Source organism: Syngnathoides biaculeatus, chromosome 4 (genome assembly GCF_019802595.1).
Source record: "Syngnathoides biaculeatus isolate LvHL_M chromosome 4, ASM1980259v1, whole genome shotgun sequence".
Taxonomy (NCBI): Eukaryota; Metazoa; Chordata; class Actinopteri; order Syngnathiformes; family Syngnathidae; genus Syngnathoides; species Syngnathoides biaculeatus.
The window spans coordinates 11979090-11995695 of NC_084643.1; the positions used below are offsets into that span (position 1 = coordinate 11979090).

The 16606-nt window shown below is 53.9% G+C and overlaps 1 protein-coding gene across 3 annotated transcripts; it reads left to right on the forward strand.

Moving 5' to 3' along the window:
• Positions 1–280: 280 nt before the first annotated feature.
• Positions 281–16377, forward strand: grin1b (glutamate receptor, ionotropic, N-methyl D-aspartate 1b). Of its 3 annotated transcripts, XM_061817398.1 has the most exons (21): positions 281–385; positions 674–930; positions 1997–2131; positions 2224–2400; positions 3444–3506; positions 4031–4128; positions 4239–4360; positions 7383–7557; positions 7623–7773; positions 7847–7933; positions 8003–8138; positions 8587–8714; positions 9010–9174; positions 9249–9367; positions 9440–9552; positions 9610–9758; positions 10464–10621; positions 11122–11283; positions 12000–12109; positions 12263–12408; positions 12494–16377. In XM_061817398.1, coding segments are annotated over exons 1-21 (2718 nt in total). In that variant the 5' UTR covers positions 281–384; the 3' UTR covers positions 12560–16377. The 3 variants fall into 3 exon arrangements, with proteins under 3 accessions (XP_061673382.1, XP_061673383.1, XP_061673384.1); XM_061817399.1 differs by lacking the exon at positions 3444–3506; XM_061817400.1 differs by lacking the exons at positions 281–385; positions 3444–3506; positions 4031–4128; positions 4239–4360 and adding an exon at positions 402–504.
• The last annotated feature ends 229 nt before the right edge of the window (positions 16378–16606 follow it).

The window sequence follows — 16606 nt, forward strand, 5'->3', positions numbered from 1 at the left end:
CTCGTGCCCGCTGCTGCGGCGGCCGCGCGCATCCCGCCTGTCGTCGTCGTCTCGGGAGCGCGCGCGCGCGCGCATCAGAGATAGGAGACGCAGTCGTCCTCTTCATCTCCATCCTCATCATCATCATCGTAGTCGTCGTCGTCGTCGTCGTCGTCGTCGTCGAGAGGTCAACAAAAAGCCGCCGAGCGGGAAAAGGGAAACATCGGAGAGGGCGTCGTCGCGATCAACAGGACGCCCCTCCCTCCCCCCCCACCCCAAAAAAAAAAAAAAAAAAAAAGCAGTCAAGGTGCGGGGCGGACGCCGACGGACGAGCCAAGGAGACCGGAAGCAGCCCAGGGCGGGAATCGGCGCTCGCTTTTATTGTGAAAAACAAACGTTTCGCACAGTAAGTGCCCGCTGCCACCACCTCCTGCTGGGCCGGATGACGTCACGCCACCCAAACACCCGCTGTGACGTCATCGCCCCACGAGAGCTGGCGCTGTGCTTTTTTTCAATTTTGCAATTGTGTGTAAAGTGTGTACATTGTTTTGTTGCGTACGTGTCTGTGTGTTCCAAGCGTGTCCAACGTGTAGTTTGCGTGTTGTGCGTGTACTGTGTATGTTTTTGTGGTTGGTGGTGCGTAAAGATTTGCTCTCGCAACTTAGCGTTGGTGCTCTGTGCCCCCCCCCCCCAGTGGAGGTGCGCGCGTCCCTCCTCCTGCTGGCGCTGCACTGCGGCGCGGTGGCGCTGTGTGGCTGCGAGCCGCGCGTCCTCAACGTGGGCGCCGTGTTGAGCCAGAAGCGTTACGAGCAGGTCTTCCGGGACGCCGTGGCCCACGCCAACGCCGTCTACGGCCGCGACCGCTTCAAGATGAACGCCATCGCCGTCACGCACAAGCCCAACGCCATCCAGATGGCGCTGTCCGTCTGCGAGGACCTCATCTCCAACCAGGTCAGCTCGTCGCCCGCTTCTTGCCCCGGTCAACAAATTCCAACTTTGTCGCCAACAGATTTACAGGCGCAACGTTTGCCCCAAAAAAAAAAAAAAAAAAAAAAAAAAAAAAAAAAAGCCGGGACGGGGCCACGTTTACCGCTGCGTTCCCTTTTTTTTATTTTGAACAATGTTCGATAAACATTTGGCAACTGAGGACGTGCATTTGTGAAGCTTTGTAGGTGGAATCCGTTCCCATTCTTGCTTGATGTTCAGCTTCAGCTGTTCAACAGTCCGAGGTCTCCGTTGTTGTATTTCACGCTTCACATTTTCAAAGCTGCGCTCTTCTAGTACCAAGTCACGACGTTGCTGAAAAAGATGTTGCTTGGATGGCAGCGTATGTTTCTCCAAAACCTCGATGTACTTTTTGAGCAGGGAGGGCACCTTCACAGCTGTGTCTGTTACCCCTCGGCATCGGCACCGACACAGCTAGCTCCGTAGCATCCCAGATGCTGACTTTTAAACTTTGTGTCCATAATAGTCCGGGTGGTTCTTTTCCTCTTTGGCCACAGTTTCCAAAAAACGAATGTAAATACGGACGGCAAAAAAAATGTTGCCACTCATTCAATCAGCTCGAGACCAGAGAAGCGGACCTTGTCGCTTTGCGCATGGCACTTCCGGATGTAGTTTTAGCATGCGATAGCTCCCAAATAGCCGGTGTTAAGTCCCACTGCTAAGCGAATTAGCTTAAAGGCTTGCACGGTACTTGCTAATGTAGCGCCAGCTCACGCGGCTGAAGTGCTAACAACGCGGGACTTCGCGCAGCCCGAGTGCTAGCATAGCGCGTGACGTAGCCTCAACGCGGCGACGACGGACTTCCGGCTTCGTCGTCCTCCGCGCTCGCCAAACGACCCCGCCCGTCGATCAGCAGTCCAGGCCCGCGCCGAAAGGAGGCCAGCGCGGCGATTACACGCAGGCGTTCTGTCGCTCGCGCTCTCGCTCGCTCTGATCGGCGCAGAGCAGAAAGACGCAGACCGGTGTGGATGACGATGTCAGCGGCACAATGCCGACGATGACGATGATTCAGGTGTACGCCATCTTGGTGAGCCACCCGCCTCAGTCCAACGACCACCTGACGCCGACGCCCGTGTCCTACACGGCCGGATTCTACCGCATCCCCGTCGTGGGCCTGACCACGCGCATGTCCATCTACTCCGACAAGGTGAGCGCGCCCGCGTCGCCGACGGCAACTAAGAGTAGGCTTTGTCTTTGGACTCCGACGCAAAAAGGGAAAAATTGTGCGCCCACGTGCAGAGCATTCACCTGTCGTTCCTGCGCACGGTTCCGCCGTACTCGCACCAGGCGAGCGTTTGGTTCGACCTGATGCGAGAGTTCCGTTGGAACCACATCATCCTCATCGTCAGCGACGACCACGAAGGCCGAGCCGCGCAGAAAAGACTGGAAACGCTGCTGGAGGAGAAGGAGACCAAGGTGATGCACACGCTCGCGCAAACGCCGGTTACCGTGGCGACATCCCGCCGTCCAATGCCAAAACGCCGTTGTCGTCGCGACGCTCACTTCGCCCGTCCCCCGAAGCTTCTCCGGAGCGGCGGATGCGCCCGCGGTACTTCCTGTTTCCTCATCTTCATCGTCATCATCTTCCTTTGCTCGATTACGGTCGTCTTCCTTCTCGCTCGTTTTTTTTTTTTTTTTTTTTTTTTTTTGGGGGGGGGGAGGTGTGCATGTTAGCACATTAGCGAGGACGCGTCTTGGGCTGTACCGTGGATAGAAAAGTCTTCACACCGCCCCTGTTCCAATGGAAGATTTTTGGTTTTGTTCGCGTCAAAACAGGAGAGCGAGAAAATAAAATCGGAAAGTCAACCGATTTGGACATGAATTAGCATGCGAACATCTGGGAAGCGCTAAGGCTAACAGGCTAGCGTGAAATAAATGTTTCACGTCGTAGTGGTGGCACACACATTCACGAGAAACGTAACGAAGCTCATGCTGCGTTAGCTTAGCATGTCCTTACTGAGGATTTTGCATATTTTGCTTTCCTGCGAGCGTCAGCGTGTGTGTTTTAGCTAGGCTATGTTGCACTCCGCTAAGAGGCTGAGCTGAGATGTGTGCTATGCTAAGCTAACAGTTTGGTTGTCTTCCCTCTCAAACGGGCAAAACTTTGTGGTTTTGCGTCATCAGATTGTTTCTTCTTTAGTCTTTGCTTCTTAAAATAACCTCAGGTTGAAATTTATATCCCATCTTCGGCTCATTTGCGCATCAAACCAATACGAGCGCGCAAATGTGTCGTCGTTTGTTGACATGAACACATCAACACAATCGAATGGACAATTCATCCGAGGCAAGAAACGGCGCGCAATCCACGCCGATGACATCGCACGCGCGGCGCCTTTCCTACGTTTGTGTCGTGTTGTGTTGTGTTGTGTGTGCGCGCACGAATGGCAGTACGTACTGTATTCCGTCCGGTTTTGTGCGCTTTGTGTGTGATGTTCTTTCTGTTGTCGCACGACCATCAGACTAAAATCAGGAACTATGAAAACGTGGACCAACACGGCTTTGACTTCCGGAGAACGCCTAAGGTAGAAGATTGTCGAAGGTAGAACGCTTGCATGCTCCAAACGCTGCACGCCGCCCGCCCAACCAATCTCGTCAGTCGACCGAAGCCCCGCCCACTCAATCCAGAGATAGCCGTTATCCTGGAGGCAGCCATCTTTCTTTTGGTTTGTCATGATCTTTGGGAATGTTGGGAATGCAGGACAGACACGCCCCCTTTAACGTGAGGGTTGCATGCGGGGTCTGACGGACACCGCCCCCCCCCCCCCCCCCCCCCCACCGACACCCTAGCCCACCCCCCACCGCCCTCCCGTCTTTGGTTTGATTCGCTAGCATACAAACATGCACGCCCCCGATTGGTTGGTTGCATGTACGCCAGCTTCCACTTCCTGCTCCCCATTGGATGCCCCCCCTCCGCCAGCCCCCCCCCCCCTCCACAACGATAATTATTAGTACAGAGCGAGGGGGAGGGAGCACGGAAGGCGTGGCCGGTGGCGTGCTAACGGAGCGTGCGCTACGCTGTCTTGTGATGTTCCCGTGTGCGCTCCAGGCCGAGAAGGTTCTGCTGTTCGGTCCCGACACCAACCTGACCGCTTTGCTCCTGGACGCCAAAGACCTGGAGGCCCGCGTCATCATCCTGTCCGCCAGGTCAGTGGGCTGAGCGCCACCCGCGACGATGCGGAAGAGTCGCTAATACGGAAGCTCACCATGTCCCGTTTGTCGCGCTTCTGCGTTTGGACGTGGGTACCCGGCGCCAGCGAAGACGAGGCGACGGGCGTCTACAAAGCGGCCCGTCATCTCAACATGACCGGTTCCGGTTACGTCTGGATCGTCGGCGAGAGGGAAATGACCGGGAAAGCTTTGAGTGAAGCGCCAGACGGTACGTGACTCACGTGGCGCTTGTCCTCCTCTTCCTCTTCCTGTCTGTGTTGTGCTTTCATCCAACTTTGTTCTCTTCCAATCTGTCCATCGTTAGCCGGAGCCAGGCTAACATCTGCATTAGCAAGCGCTTGGTTGGTTGGTTGGTTGGTTGGTTGGTTGGTTGGGGTCGGCTCTCACGTAAGCTTTCAACGAGACACGGTGCCTTCCTGCTGCGTTCGGCCCGAAACGCAACACCGCACTACCGGGAATAAGCGCCAATAACCCCGTTTGGGATTTTCCCACGACGTCAGCCTCCGAAAATTTGTACCGCACACACTCGAGCCAAAAGTCCACTGGCGTAGTCTGTACCCGGAAGGAACCATTCGTCCATCGCGGGGGCAAACCCCCTGACCCCGCAGTACACGAAACCTGTAAAGTAGCGTCCATTTTCTGTCACGCTTACCCCTCGCTTCGGTGGCGGAGCCTCTCCCAGCTATCTTCGGGCAAGAGGCGGGACACGCCCCGAATGGGCCGCAAGCCAATCATAGGCCACTCATCGACATACAATCAGTCTCCGGAACAATGAACCTCGCGCGTGAGGAAAGCGGAGACGGGGGCCCAACGTGCGACCCCTCAACTGTGAGGCAGATGATTTGTTTCAATGCCAAGCTGTGATCGTTGGCTTATTTGCGCGTGAACAGTCAGCACTTTGCGGCCGTGCGGGCGGCGCTTAAGCCCGCGCGGGGTTAGCAGGTGGCGACGTTAGCCCGCCCGTTTGCCTGCCGGTTGCTATGGTTACCGCTCCCAGCCTCTCAGACGGATCCTCGGCGGCGTCGTCCCCGCTTTGACCTTCTTTGCCAGTCGAAGCTTCAAACATCCCGATCGTGTTTGAACGTTGGTGTGCTTTTCAATGTTCTAACATCTTTTTGTTTGTGTCATCTTCTTTAGCGTCTTTCTCCTCACGCCGCCTCGCTGCCTTTTTGTCGTTGTTACGCCGGCGAGGGCGGGGGCCGCTCGTGGGGGGGGGCAGGTGCTCTGTCGCAGTGAACCCCCCCCCCAGCGTTGTTTCGCGCGTGGAATATGTTCACAACCCCCCCCCCCCCCGTCCACCTCGTATGGGGAAAATCCGTGATACACTATAATTATATACAAAAAAGTTTATTTTGACACCTCCCACTACACATTTAACCTTGTTAAAAAGTTCTTTGGATTTTATTGGATTAGGGTTAGCCAGGGAGAAACAAAACATGAAAGTATTCCTTTGCATTTGCTCTCACGTTGTTGCTGTCAAGAAATGGGAGATGTTTGTACAAGTTCAGGAAAGGAAAGGAAAGACTGCGAAGACGCGAGGCCGCGAGGGCCACTTGCTTTTTGCCATTTGAAGTTTACAACTTTCAACGTTGTACGTGGGGAAAATTCAAATGGTCAACCAAACCTCAAACAAAGCCTCTTAGCTTAATGCTAACGTCGACGTCAGCGGCATGATGGAAACTGGGGGGGGGGGGGGGGTCACTGTGAAAATGTTTGCTGGTGGGAGTTGGGGGCGGACTTCTTGTGTTGCCACGGTAACCACGGTGACATCATTTTCTGAACAGATACCGGTAAGACGCCGCCGCTTCACACGCGTGGGCCACGCCCTTTGCGACGTGGGTCACGACGTCCGCCGCCGTCGTCAATTTCTTGACCCCTCGACACGCGCGACGACTTGCTGACGACAAAGCGAGGACTCGTCGACGCACGCGAGCGCCGCGTGTCAGCGAGTCGTCACGCGTCAAGGAGTCGTCAGGCGGGGTCTCGTCGACGCGTGACGCACTCGACGGGTGTCGCCAGACGGGAAGTGCCGAGGAGCGTCGGCCGTTTGCGTGCGCCGAAGGCATCTGGACAAGGAAGGCCGAGCTTTGCATCCTTGCACATTTAAAAGCCGCTTCCTTCCTTTTATTGCGACGCTTGACTGTCGACGTCGCGTGATCGGCCAACGGCAAAACGCCCAAAAAGAAAGCGTGTCGACGCGCGGCCCGAAATCCAAGCGATTCCGTGTCCAGAGACCTTCGGTGTCCTTCGCGTGGCTTTCTTCACCGGACGCATGAAGAACAAGCTTAGCAGCTGCCTGCTAGCGTTGTCAGCATTCCCATTAAAAAAAAAAAAAAAAAAAAAAACTCAACGATTGCTCAGTTGAAAAGTTCTCAGTCCAAGTGTTTGCTGGACAGGGTTAATGTTTTCTATCAGCTCGCTAGCACAATGAGACAGGACGGGTTAGCCAATTGTAGAAAGTGACGCAAAACAACACAGACAGAGTGCGTCATTCCCGTTCGGCGTTTGTACGTTGCTGGGCCGAAGTTTTGTTTTAATGGATGATGATCCTCCGCAAAATACGTTTGGAGAGCATTTGACAAACAACACGGAGCCGCGACGTCTTTTACGGCGCCCCCAACAGCTGCGCGAAATGGATCGGGCGCTCGCTAAATACGGAAAAAAAGCAAACGCTGACAAATTTAGGAAGATTTCGGAGGAAGCTTCAAATCACCCCCGAAAATGGCTGCAAGAAAGCTCCACGCCGCAGATTTGCTCCAGACAAGGCCGAGCGTGGCGTTTTCCGCTCTGAGCCGCTTCCCGGCGGTACCGAGTGCCGACGAACCCTTTCAAATTTCCACAGGACTTGATTTCCTTTGCTAATGCGAACAAACGCTGTGAGGCGCTTTTAACAGGTGGCGTTTTTTTTTTTTTTTTTTGTTTTTTTTTTTAACCCAACGGCGAAAAGGCGAGCAGTACTCACAGTGAAGTTAGCGGCGCTTCATGCGACTGGTGTGGAAAAATCGGCGGAGGGGTTTAATTAATGCGCGGCTGCCGACTCCCAGCGTGCACTTTGGGTGCCTGGAGCGCCCGGAGCTGTAATTAAAGACATTTGTGGAATTAGCATGCGCGCGCGCGCGTGTGTTCCAATGACACGCGTAGCGCTCTGCCTGTTTGTAACGTGTGCGTGCGTGTGTGCGTGCGTGTGTGTGCGGAATGTGTGCGCGCACCCGTGCGCACACGCCGCTTAGGCCTGCTGGGTCTCCAACTGATTAACGGTAAGAACGAGTCGGCGCACATCATGGACGCCGTGGGAGTGGTGGCGCAGTCCCTGCAGGAGCTTCTGGACAAGGAGAACATCACGGAACCGCCGCGCGGGTGCGTGGGCAACACCAACATCTGGAGGACGGGACCCCTCTTCAAAAGGTGCGGCGACACTCACTCCACGTCAAGGTCGGGCGCGGTGACACGGAGCTCCGATTGGCCGACAGGGTGCTGATGTCATCAAAGTACGCCGAGGGCCTGACGGGCCGCGTCGAGTTCAACGACGACGGCGACCGCCGCTTCGCCACTTACAACATCCTCAACTACCAGCAGAAGCCCGGAAGACTCGTACAGGTCGGGATCTTCAACGGATCGCAGGTGGGCCGCGTTCACGCGCAGAGTCACGCGTGACTACACGCAGTCACGTGGCATGTGCGCCCGGCCGGGTCAGGTGCTGATGAACCCCCAGCGGAAGATCATCTGGCCCGGCGGGGAGACGGAGAAGCCCGTCGGCTATCAGATGTCCACCAAACTGAAGGTACGCTAACGCGCGGACGACGTCGTCGTCGTCGTCCGCGGTGGGCAACAACCTGGCGTGCGCACGCAGATCGTGACCATCCACCAGGAGCCGTTCGTCTACGTGAAGCCCACCAAGACGGACGGAACGTGTAAGGAGGAGTACACCGTCAACGGAGTCCTCATCAAAAAGGTCATGTGCACCGGACCCAACGGAACCATCCCGGGTAGGGAGCAAATTGACTCTACATGTTACTTTTGTCATCATCTAAGTTGTTTTCGCTTCTGTCCACTTTTCGTTGACAAGATTCACGTTAGGAAAAGGGTTCCCAAAGAATTTCAGGACAGGAAAGCAAAAAAAAAAAAACCAAAAAGGAACGTAAACATCCTTGTACGACAGTAGAGTAGAGCTGCTCTCCCATTGGCCACCGCCGCTGCGGCACTTTCCCGCCATCGTATTGGCTAAGAGAGATGCCGCGGCGCGCATCCCGTCTCTCGGTATGTGCGGCGCAGGAGAGCGGCTCCACCTCTTGGCTAGCACGTAGCGTCATGGCGACGGGCACGCTCCGTTTCTTTAGCCGTCACGCACTTCCTGTATGTCCGTCACCCAATCTTAGCACCGTACGCTCGCTCGCGCACAGCTGACGGCGGTCCGCGCGCCTCTGCGTCTCGCAGGTCAGCCGACGGTTCCGCAATGCTGTTACGGCTTCTGCATCGATCTTCTGATCAAGTTGGCCATGAGCATGAACTTCACGTACGAGGTCCACCTGGTGGCCGACGGCAAGTTTGGAACGCAAGAGAGAGTAAGACACATTTCAGGCGGCTCGCTCGGCTCGCTCGCCAAACCCCCAAAAAATGGGCGCATTTCACGACCGCAACGATGCAAATTGGCGAGGCGCGATTCCGTGTCGGTCGCCCGTCGCATTTCCTTGGTGCCGCGACCAGGCCTGTCAGGCCTGTCAGGCCTGTCAGGCCTGGTCGCGGCTCCTCCACTTTCTTAGCCGGCGCCCGGATCGGAGGCGGAGCGGGCCGAACGGGCGAAACGTCGGCCGGCGCGCTTTGCGGGAGGCCTTGCGACGTGTCGTGGCGTGCCGGCAGGTGAACAACAGCAACAAGAAGGAGTGGAACGGCATGATGGGCGAGCTCCTGGGCGGTCTGGCCGACATGATCGTGGCGCCCCTCACCATCAACAACGAGCGCGCTCAGTACATCGAGTTCTCCAAGCCGTTCAAGTACCAGGGCCTCACCATCCTGGTCAAGAAGGTGACCGGCGGACCGGCGTTTGCTCGGGAAACCACCGCGGCGGTCTTGACCGCCGGCGCTTGTCTCGAGTGCAGGAAATCCCTCGCAGCACGCTGGACTCCTTCATGCAACCTTTCCAGAGCACTTTGTGGCTCCTCGTCGGCCTGTCGGTGCACGTGGTGGCAGTGATGCTCTACCTATTGGACCGATTCAGGTGAGGATCGCCTTTGACTCGACGTGACCTCGGCGGACTGGCGCTGACGCCTGCCTGCTTGCTTGCTTGCAGCCCCTTCGGAAGGTTTAAAGTCAACAGCGAAGAAGAAGAAGAAGACGCCCTCACCCTGTCCTCGGCCATGTGGTTCTCCTGGGGAGTTCTGCTCAATTCCGGGATCGGAGAAGGTGAGCCCGGCCGGCGCGCGGTCCCCGGCGCGTCTGAAACGTGCGCCCTTCCGCCAGGAGCCCCGAGGAGTTTTTCGGCGAGGATTCTGGGAATGGTGTGGGCGGGCTTCGCCATGATCATCGTGGCGTCGTACACGGCCAACCTGGCCGCCTTCCTGGTGCTGGACCGGCCTGAGGAGCGCATCACTGGCATCAACGACCCCAGGGTCAGCGGCGATTCGCACCGCGGGGGGATCTTCACCGCGTCCTCGAATTTTAGCTGGGCTCGAACGCTTCGTCGGATGAAGCGGTTCAAAAGGCTTCAGTGGCTCGAGATACGATTGAAACGTGTCCAGCCGGCGTCTATCGTTTGCTTGCATATTTTCACGGGCAAGTGAAGATGAAGAATTTGGCCAAGCGTAGTACACCCCGTGGAAAAGCACGAGAACAACTAGTAAGCTACTAGCGCAACGTCAAGGAGATGGAAGAGCTTTGCGTGAACTTTGCCTTTGGCATTGACGGCTTTGACGCCACTTTCGGGGTTTTTGATCCTTTAAACGTGGAGCGACTTGACTCGTGTTCCGGAGCGCTTTGCGTTTTCCGCGTACGTTTGTCTGCCGGCGACGTCGCGACGGGTTCCCGCCGGCGAGCCTCCGTCGTCGCGGCCCCGTTGTCCTCATCTCATTTCATCATCACCACCACCACCATCACCCACGTCACGGTGAGACTTTTCCATCTTTTTCCGTTTTGTCCATCTTGATTCCGATCTTTTTTTTGTGTGTGTGTGTGTGTGTTTTTTTGCACTTGACCTTGCGTTTCCTTTCCAAGGCACGTTCCAGCTGCGTTTCATGCGTTCACGCGCAACTTTGTAAGGTGCGTCCGGACGTGTGACGTCGCGTGTCTGTTTTTCCTCCTGGTTTGGCACACGTCAGCTGCGTAACCCGTCGGACAAGTTCATCTACGCGACGGTGAAGCAGAGTTCGGTGGACATCTACTTCCGCCGTCAAGTGGAGCTCAGCACGATGTATCGGCACATGGAGAAGCACAACTACGAGAGCGCCGCCGAGGCCATTCAGGCCGTCAGAGACAAGTGAGAAAGGAACACCTCCGACGCGTCCTCGCGCGAGTATTTCTACATCCGACCGTCCTGAAAGTCACCAAAGCGCCACCTCGTACGTCCGGAATAGCGACTCTGATCCCGTCCCGTGAGTTTTTGCTAGGTCGGGAGAGATGAACGGCGTCGGAGACCCGTTCCGAGCGAGGTCGCGCAACAAATTCAATTTGTTGGCAGTTGACGGGATGGGGAAAGTTCTTTAAAAAAAAAAAATGCCGTCTCTTCGTGTTTGCCACCTGTCGCGGGCGGTCGGCAACAGGGTCAGGGGTCACTCGACGTAGCCCCGCCAGAACCCGGTAGAGTAGCATTAGCATCTGAATGAGCTCGTCGAGACCTGGCCCTCTGCTCGCCGTGCAGACCGCCGCCCGCGCTCTGGCTTCCGGCGCTCCACCTTCTCAAAGTTCAGCCCCAAAAATAAAAAGCTTCATTCGGAACAAGGACTAAATAGGCTCCTCCCCTTTTTCCGTCCCCGCTAGCAAACTGCACGCCTTCATCTGGGACAGCGCCGTGCTGGAGTTCGAGGCGTCGCAGAAATGCGACCTGGTGACCACCGGGGAACTTTTCTTCCGCTCGGGATTCGGCATCGGCATGCGGAAGGACAGCCCCTGGAAGCAGAACGTGTCGCTCGCCATCCTCAGGTGGGCCACCCGCACCCGCACCCGCCGGGGGGGGGGGGGGGGGTCACTCCTTCAACACTTTGGGGTGCGCCGATGATCCACACCGCACGCATTAAGATTTCCATCTGCCGCCCGTCTTGAAATGCGGCGCGGCGCGTCCAGACCCTCATAAAATGGTGGCCTCGAAAACTGACGTGGGTCTTTTGGCGTTTTTTGCACATACGTAAGAAACAAAAAAAAAACCGAGACAAATAACTGACAAATGTTTAAGACTTGATTTTTAATTCACAGAAAAATGAGCAAAGTTACTGCGTACTTATTGGACAAAAAAATAGCATGAAATTCCTCATGTAAATTTCAAAGCGGAAATGTGCCACCTTGTCGGACCTGGTCCGTCGGGCATTTTCCGTGACCAACTTTCCAAGGCAATCCTTTTCGCCAGCACTGAATTTGGAAAACGGGCGTCGCTGGTTCGGGTTACCCGCCAGTTGTTGTCGCGGCCCCCAAAAGCGCCTCGGGAGGAGGGTCGGCTCGGCGGCGCAACTCGGAGGACTCGCGCAAAGGTTCTCCGTCGTAAATATCTCCTTATTGAACCTCGTCGATCCGGTCTGCTTTGGACCCGAAAACGGGGAGCGATCCGCTCTCCCCGACACCAGATTCCGGCGGTTTGTCGAGCGTCTTGACGCGTGCGGCGGGCCCACCGAACCAACAGAAGCGTCCTTCTCGGCCTTCCTCAGTTCTCACGAGAACGGCTTCATGGAGGACCTGGACAAGACTTGGGTTCGCTACCAGGAGTGCGACTCCAGGAGCAACGCGCCCGCGACGCTGACCTTCGAAAACATGGCAGGTGAGCAGCGCCGCCCCCCCCCCCCCCCCGAATCCTCTTGACTCGCCGAGGAACTTTGTCTCGGCTAGTCGGAGTCGCTTTAGTATGACACGAGGCAACCGGTCCACTCGGCGCCGACGCGGTGGCGCCCTTCCCGTTTTCTTTTTGCTTCAGGCGTGTTCATGCTGGTGGCGGGCGGCATCGTGGCGGGCATCTTCCTCATCTTCATTGAGATTGCCTACAAGCGCCACAAGGACGCCCGCAGGAAGCAGATGCAGCTGGCGTTCGCCGCCGTCAACGTCTGGAGGAAGAACCTGCAGGTGATGACGACGGCCGCGTTGACGATGCCGATGACCATTAAGACACGTTAACGTCGCTCCGTGTTCCTCCTTCCCGTCCGTGCAGCCGTACCCGACCGACATCACCGGACAGATCAACCTATCGGATCCCTCCGTCAGCACCGTGGTCTGAGCGCTGGGCCCGGCCGGCCTCGCGCGAAACACCCACATGCGTGCGCGACGCGCGGAGGAAAAGTTGATTGGATTTTCCCGAGTCTTTCCTGATCATTTCTCAGGTGGGCGGAGCCAGTGGAACAGGAAGTGGGATCAGTTGACTCGCGTAAAAAAACGATCATGAGAACCCGAATGATAAAAACCGTCTTAACAATAAGGAGAAGCTCATTTATTTGTATCGCGCATTTCATACACAAGGTAACTCAATGCGCTTTACGTGATTAAAAGCATTTAAATCCGTCACGTTTAAAAAAGTACAATTCAAAACAGCTTTTTTTTTAGGTTACAGTCGGAAGGCCGTGAAACAGGAAGTGACCTCAGGAGGACTTTAGTTCAAATTTTCTTTTGCGCAATGCAGCAAAGTGTCAAGACCGCCGGTTAGCGTCACTAAATCAAATTGAGAAACGAATGTCCCGCCCGCAAAGCTGCACCGGTTACGCCCCCACGCCGGGGTCAATGATGTCACTCTGTCTACCTCCACGCAGCCGAGTCCGCGCCGCACGCCGCCTGACGAGTCAAACGCGCGACGACAGCCGTTGCTTTTTGCAGCTTCACGTTTGTTGTTAGCACCGAGGAAGTTAGCCGCATGTAGCATTTTCAGTTAGCAGCTCACGTGCACATTGAGCACGTTTGACGTGATCGAGACGCGCGACATCTCGTACAAACTCACCACTTGCTAAGGATAGCGCGACATTTGTTAGCCGACTCCATTTTTGTATATGCGGCTATTGCTAATAGATGCTAAGGAAAAAAAAAATGTTGTGGTTCCGATTTCCTACATTTCAGGCCTGGGGGTCGGTAGGCAGGTTTTTTTTTTTTTGTTTTCCTTTATTTGTCCAAAATATTTTTACTCCCTCTCCACACACGGTGCCGCCATTTTCTTGTCGGTTCTCGTTAATTCAGGCTTTCGCGCGTCTAAATTCCTGAATGCTTGGTCCAAAAAACACGAAAACAGTGTCCAAAATCAGACATGGCACGTGATGAAAATGTAACTCGTCTCGATAAGGCGGACGTTAGTGAACACACGCGAGCGGCATGAAAAACGAGACTGAAATACACAACGGAGTCAAACTGCCGTCGAGCATTTGCGTCCCACTTTTTTTTAGTCTGCCCATTCCGCTCCAGTTGTTCCCATGGCGACGTGACGCTCCAGCTTAAACATCCGACGTGACTCCGCTTTAGTTGCCGCGTACGTGGTGAAAAATGAGCGGCTTTTAGGGTAGGTGGGGGAAATCGGAACCGCAAGCCAGTGCGCTTTTCTTGACCTTTTATCAGTAATGTAAGAATGAAATCTTGATCTACGCTAATTGTGTTATTTTAGCTTTTCAACATGAATCAATGTTGTCGTCAAATGTCGAGAGTTCAGGTGCCACAGTCTCCCTTTATTTGAGCGCAAGTGGGCCGAGCCGCTATTTTCGTGGCCTAAAAAGCTATAAATAAAAAAAAAATGTCATTTGGCGGCAAAATTAGCAACTTTCATTGAGAAATCGCAGCGAATGTGCAGATCGGACGCGGCGGTTTTGGCTCGACGCCGGCTGTTAGCCGCTTACTCAAGCGCGGCGACGCCGCCACATGTAGCCTTTCCAGTTAGCCTCTCCTGTTAGCATGCGCGGACACCTTCTGACTTTCAGTGCTTGTTAGCCAAACAGTTGCAAAGTGAGCTTTTATTCGGGTGTGGTTTCCTAACCCTTTTTGATGGCGATTCAGCCAATGCACTTTTGTTAACATTGAATCTGTTGTTGAGACTTTTCTCTGATGCTAATTTCGTCATGAAATGTTTGTAAGGCAGGATGATGTCCCAATGCTTTTTAATTTTTTTCTTTTTTTTTTAATTGGTTTTACACATGGTCAAATGAGACCTCTTAACATTTTCAATTTAAAAAAAAAAAAAAAATCAGATTTTGACTGCAAAAGCCAGTCTGCTTGGACTAATCCTACTTTTGTCCTTAGTTGGGACGCAGCAATATCTGTGCCCCCCCAAACCCCGTGCCGTTGGACTTTACTTGCACGGGTAAAAACTTGCAGATGGTACAACGTCCGATATCCGGACCGTCACATACACTGGAAAAGGAACATTTTAATGGAGTCCTTTATCAGTATGCGTCCTCTCCCAGTGGGTCTCTTCAGAACGTGCAGTCTCCACCTGAGGAGAACGCGAGCACTAGCTGCTATAGCGTAGCAGCTGTTACGTGTTTTCCTGTAAAACGTTTTACCGGAAAAGAGTAAGTGAGCGCGATTCTGTTGAACTTTACGCAAAATGTCTTTGATGGCCGACAGATACAGAAAGATGACACAGGGATGTTGGTTTCCACGCATCCCAAATAATGCATTGCTGGGATTTTCCTTGTTATATCTGCGTGCGTGGCCACACTGCCCCCTGGAGGCCGATGCAGACAACCCATGCAACGTGGGACGCAGAACACCTCCCAACTTTTTGGGGGGGAAGACACTTTAAAAACAACAAGCTGAACATTAAGATAGGTCCAACCTAAAAAATAATAAAAATCCAAATGTTATGTATATAATGTATATTTGATACGCTAGCTCCAGAAAAAGTGGCAAATTTGAATGCCGTCCATTTTCCCCACTCGGGTCACGAGCGCGCCGGCGCCCATCCCGGCTATCTTCGGGCGAGGCACACCCAGAACTGGTCGCCAGCCAATCGCGGGGCACGTTTCATCAGCCATTTGCGCTCACATTCTCATTCTCACCTATGGGCAATTTCAAGTCTTCACCGAATGCATGTTTTTGGGATGCGGGATGAAAGCCACACCGGGAGTTGAACCCCCGGTCTTCAGAACTGTGAGGCAAATTACAAAGATTTCAAAAGAAAAACACCAAAACCAAAACCTCCTGACACTGCTGCGCACACTTATGGCCGGCAACGAGGCGCTCGAATGCGGCCGAAGCGCCAGTCCACATGCTGGACCCCGCCCCGGCTTTCTTTGACGTGCGCCTACTCACGGCTGACTACGAGGCACAGGCGGACTGTGCTCTTTTAGGGTGTACTCAAACATGGACGTCTCGCTAATTTCAACCAAGTTGCGCCCGAGGGCAAGCGAGTCACTAAGCCCGAGTTTTGGCCGCACTCCCCAACGCCCAAATGCTACAATTGCATTTTCCACTTCCCAAATGTTCAGCACTTGCATCCTCATACTTGGTCTAAAAAATGTGCCAGTCATTAGACCCGGATCGACTTTAGACCTGGTCCCAAGTTAGACCAGTGCTAGTCACTTTAGACCAGATCTAACTTTAAAGCAGGACCAATTTTCGACCTTCGAACTGTAAAAGAGGCAAAAAAAAAAAAAAAAAAGACATTTCATTGAATTGATAGCATTTATTGTATATTTTATTCATTTTCTTCAATATGTATTTATATGATGATTGTGTGTATTATCTCCACCGTAGTGTTTTCCACATGAAAGTTATCTGTTGTGAAAATGTAATAAGTGTTTGAACAATGTAATTTCGATGCTAATGATATTTCCCTCCTTGCTAGCGAACATTTTTCAAAGCGTACATGAGTTGATTTTGTGAACGCTAATGTAGCCTTTAGCTCAGTGACGTCATGTTGACTGACGCACAGCAAATGAAGTCCCCGTGTGACGTCACATCCCGCAACTGTACAAAGGCGCCATTTTCCCTACTTCCTGTCTTGAAAAATGCAAACGAATCATGGTCGTGTCAAAATCAATTTTATGATGTAAACAATCATGTTCGTGCTTAAATAACTGTTCATGACTACAAACAACAATAAAAGTGTGATGATACCGCTCCCGACACGAGCAGGTTCTCAATTTTGAGTTTTTGTGCGCTGAAAAGTCAGCACTTCCTAATCGGACGTCGTGGATGTTGGGGGGGGGGGCGCCTCCCGGCCCGAGCGGCATTCGAGTACCTCGGCGTGGCGCGGGTTAAATTTGCGTCCCGAGAGAGGGTTGCGAAACAAACCAGAAATGCTACGGCAGCCTGGACGGGCAAAAAAAAAAATTGTCAACCAATTACTATG